A 4,044-nucleotide genomic window follows, 5' to 3' on the forward strand; every position below is an offset into this window, starting at 1 on the left:
GTTCCGCGGGTTATAACGGGTAGAGTCTGACGGAAATCCCCACAAAACAAAACAGTTATTCTTCCCATGATGTGATCGTTTCGTCGGATGTCTTGGAGAGTGCGATTGACTTCTTCCACGGCCTTCTTGTGCGCCATCGTACACTCATCCCAAACGATTAGGCTGCACTCTGCAAGAATCTTCGCCTTTTCACTATTTCGCTATACGGCACAAACTAGGATTTCATTTATATCGAGGTTCAAGGGTATCTTAAACATAGTGTGGGCAGTTTTGCCTCCAGGGAGTAAAGTGGCAGCAATACCCGATGAGGCGACAGCTAGTGCTATCTTCCCTTGTCGTCTCACTTCAGCTAGTAGTAGTCGAGTCAAAATGGTTTTGCCTGTACCACCAGGGGCGTCCAAAAAAAATGTTTCGCCATCCTGTTTATTGACACTTGTTAATATTTTGTTATATACAGACTTTTGTTCATCGGTAAGGGTCCCAGAATTATTGTTTACAATTTCGGTCATCGCAGAATAACTGTAATTTGTCTCCGCTGCATACTCTCTACTAACTCACTGAGCTTCCGTGGTTTCCTGCGGCTCTGGAAGACCGTAATGACTCAAAGGATTGCCACTTATTGAAATAACAATGTCTTGAAGCGACGAAAGACAACGATTAGCTCATCAGAACCTGCAATACTATCTCCATCAGCTCGACTAGCCGCGAAGAGAAAGTCTTCTAACAGATGCCGCTGATATTTATCCCATAGCTGTACAGGATGGGAAAGTCCGCAGAACACTATCATAACTGCAAACAAATGCCGCAGTCGACTGGGAGTTTCACTGACAACGGCCTCTTCAAGAGTTTCAAACCAATTTCGGTCGTCATCTAGCAGACACAGTGCACAGCAAGCTCCGTGAAAGGTAGAATGTTCAACGCCATTGACAGTCTTCAAATATTTATATGAAGTGGCTCCCCTGACTGTGTGCAACAAAAGTCGCAAGTAATAGCACTCACTATTACTTGGATGCACCGTATACACTCGTCCTATTGCATTCTCGCGATGGACATCTGGAAACCCCTCTACAGGCTGACCGCGTCGGCGTCTATTAAATACTCCTCTTTGTTTATTGTATGTGTAGTAGGACGGTATTTCATTGTACAGGAGCGTTTGTGCTAAACTATCTTGTTGACACAGATTGAAATACGCCAAGAGTGTGGTTGAGGGAGGATTTTCTAGACGTTCCCTTACATTTTCAGGATTAAAATACACCCGCTGCCCGTTTTCCAAATGGACATCTAAATGCATTACAGGAGGATGTCGTTCGTGGATGGAAAAGCCAAGTATTCGCCACACTGCTTCCGAAGTACTTATATAGCGACCTGATTGATATTTGGTCACCTCGTCACGATCACTGCTCTGTAAACCAAATGTCGCTTGGTCGCTTCCCTTATTTACGTACTTGCAGATATACTTTATCGATTCCACGCTAGCGCAGTATTCTACATTCAGATGAGTTTCAAATGCTCGAGAAAGTACTGGCGAATAAGGCACTACCCACCGATTGTCAACTGAAACGTATTGTCCGCGCATATTTACTTCGGCAGTGAAACCGCCATTTTGAGGTGCTCGGCGGCGGTAAGATGGGTATCCATTTTCACCAGTAACAGTTTCGTTTACGAACTTTTTCGGAAACCTCTTCGTACAAAGGCCTTCCTTCATGCAAGGTGAGTTTGCATTGAATGAGCCACATGGGCCATGAATCATGTTGGTTTTGACAATGTTGTGTAGAATGGGATCGGTGTCTGGGTTCGGGATTTCCGCACTAATAACTCGATCAATTTCGTTCGGCCTAATCTTCTCTTCGAGCCATAAAAGGTTGTGCGAATGAGGCAACCCACGCTTTTGCCATTCGATTGAAAACATATAGCAGCGGACCGCTCCGAATAGTTTTTCTTTTGTAAGAAGATATATCAAGCGTTTTTGTTTTAAATGAAACACTCGAGAAATCAAGTCGTGCCTGTCGTAGGAAACCTGGCCAGGAAGCAAGTTGTTTTCTATTTCGAGCCATTTAGGATTGGTTGTCATAGTTATAAACAAATCTGCGCCCCCATACTTTCTAACATAGCAAAAGGCGTCTTGAGTTCGCTCGGCCATATATCTGGGACTACCAGTGAATGTGGAAGGGAGAATTATCATCCTACCTAAGTTTTCTGCATCAGCATCGTGTTGTAACGCATCTCTTAGGTCTATGTAATTTTCCGCACGTAGTTTCTTCTGATTGGCGCGTATGAATACTAATCGTTCAGTTTCAATTTTTGCATATACATCCACTAAAAATTGATTAAAAAGGCCCCGAAACCGGTGTAAGAAGATGTGTTCATTCTCGCGTAATTGGATTAAAAAACTGTTGAACTGCATTGCAGAAGTTTTTTATTAAAATTCGGAGCACCCGTGCGAGGATCAACATTATATACGCCAAAATTGTATCCGTCTTCACCTCGACAAAACATTAAAGGATACTGCAACGAATCATAAGCGCGATGAGTCTCACTGATTCTTTGAAGTCGATCGTCATGAGTGCATATCACAATGTCCCTCCGATCGCAATCCTGGTCGACTAACAGGACAGCGACTTCATTTGTGGTTGGTGCATTATAGCGACCCGGATGTGATCCAATTGGCCTTTTATCAGCAGTAATTACAAACTTGTAATTACTGCACTCGTCATCTGAGACGGATTCAAGTGCCGCTTTAAAGCTGTTGACGAACGGGTTCACATTATGAAGCATATTTTGTAGAATGCTTACCAAACCCGAGTCTAAATTAGGTATATGTTGCTGCCTAATATTTGCTTGCTCTTGGTAATTATCTACAAAGTATATTTGCAGAAACCTTGGAACATCGGTCGGTAACAAAGAGCCGATTAGATGGTAGACTTGTACCTGTATCTTGAAAGTAGGCTTAAATGCCCCCTCAATGATCTGATTTGCTCCAAATGAAGTCATCTGGCATGCACTGTTATAGGCCCGTATATTGCTTAAAAAGTGTTTCGACTGCGGATGTTCTCCATTCAACAATCCTTTCAAAGGTTCTGGTGGTTCTTGTATCCTTTCTAAATTAACTTTGCCAGATGAGCAACACATTCCTTTGGGTTCTCGATCCCACTTCAGGGCACGGCAATGCGCGCATCTTTTGTTCCTTGAGCCAAGATTAGTATTATCGGCATATTTTATTAACGGGTCATAATAAAATGCACTTTTTTCTATTTCCGTCCATTGTAAATCTTCCGAATCGCATACCATGGAAGCATCATCATCGCGAACAGGCAGCCTAAGAACGACATGGCGCATGCGGTCTTCCTCTAAGTGCACCATTCGGATGTCACTGTGTTGTGATTGTCGCAGTTCTTGCACACGACTCCTTTCTTCTTCCTGGTGATGAGCGTTAATTTCCTGCCTATCACAGTAACGAATTCGAGAAGCAGATAAACGCAAGTCTCTTTCCTCATGCGTTTCTACAGAACGCGAGATTTCGTGGCGGATGCGGTCAGCAGATAAACGCGAGACTCTTTCCTCATGCGTTTCTAGAGAGCGCGTGATTTCATGTTGCGTGCGATCAGCAGACAGACGCGACACTCTTTCCTCATGCGTTTCTATAGAACGTGAGGTTTCGTGGCGGATGCGGTCAGCAGACAAACGCGACACCCTTTCCTCATGCGTTTCTAGAGTGCGCGTGATTTAGTGGCGCGTGCGATCAGCAGACAAACGCGACACTCTTTCCTCATGCGTTTCTAGAGAGCGCGTGATTTTATGCTGCGTGCGATCAGCAGACATACGCGACACCGTTTCCTCATGCGTTTCTACAGAACGTGAGATTTCGTGGCAGATGCGGTCAGCAGACAAACGCGACTCTCTTTCCTCATTTGTTTCTAGAGTGCGCGTGATTTCGTGGCGGGTGCGGTCAGCAGACAAACGCGACACTCTTTCCTCATGCGTTTCTAGAGAGCGCGTTATTTCATGTTGCGTGCGATCAGCAGACAGACGCGACACCCTTTCCTC

The 4,044-nt window shown here is 44.5% G+C and overlaps 2 protein-coding genes across 2 annotated transcripts in view; one reads left to right on the top strand and one right to left on the bottom strand.

Annotated features, from left to right (window-relative positions):
* Nucleotides 1-4,044, top strand: part of LOC118735727 (serine/threonine-protein kinase rio2) — a gene marked incomplete in the record, with an annotated part of 254,041 nt that overhangs the window by 9,093 nt on the left and 240,904 nt on the right.
* LOC118750131 lies at nt 2,383-3,819 on the bottom strand. The gene is made up of 2 exons (XM_036484865.1): nt 3,753-3,819; nt 2,383-3,707 (listed from the first exon to the last, which is right to left on the bottom strand). Exons 1-2 carry the CDS (start codon nt 3,817-3,819, stop codon nt 2,383-2,385), a joined length of 1,392 nt encoding a protein of 463 aa, XP_036340758.1.

The sequence above is a fragment of the Rhagoletis pomonella genome, unplaced genomic scaffold (assembly GCF_013731165.1).
Source record: "Rhagoletis pomonella isolate Grant_MI unplaced genomic scaffold, Rhpom_1.0 Rhpom_scaffold_00001, whole genome shotgun sequence".
Lineage (NCBI taxonomy): Eukaryota > Metazoa > Arthropoda > Insecta > Diptera > Tephritidae > Rhagoletis > Rhagoletis pomonella.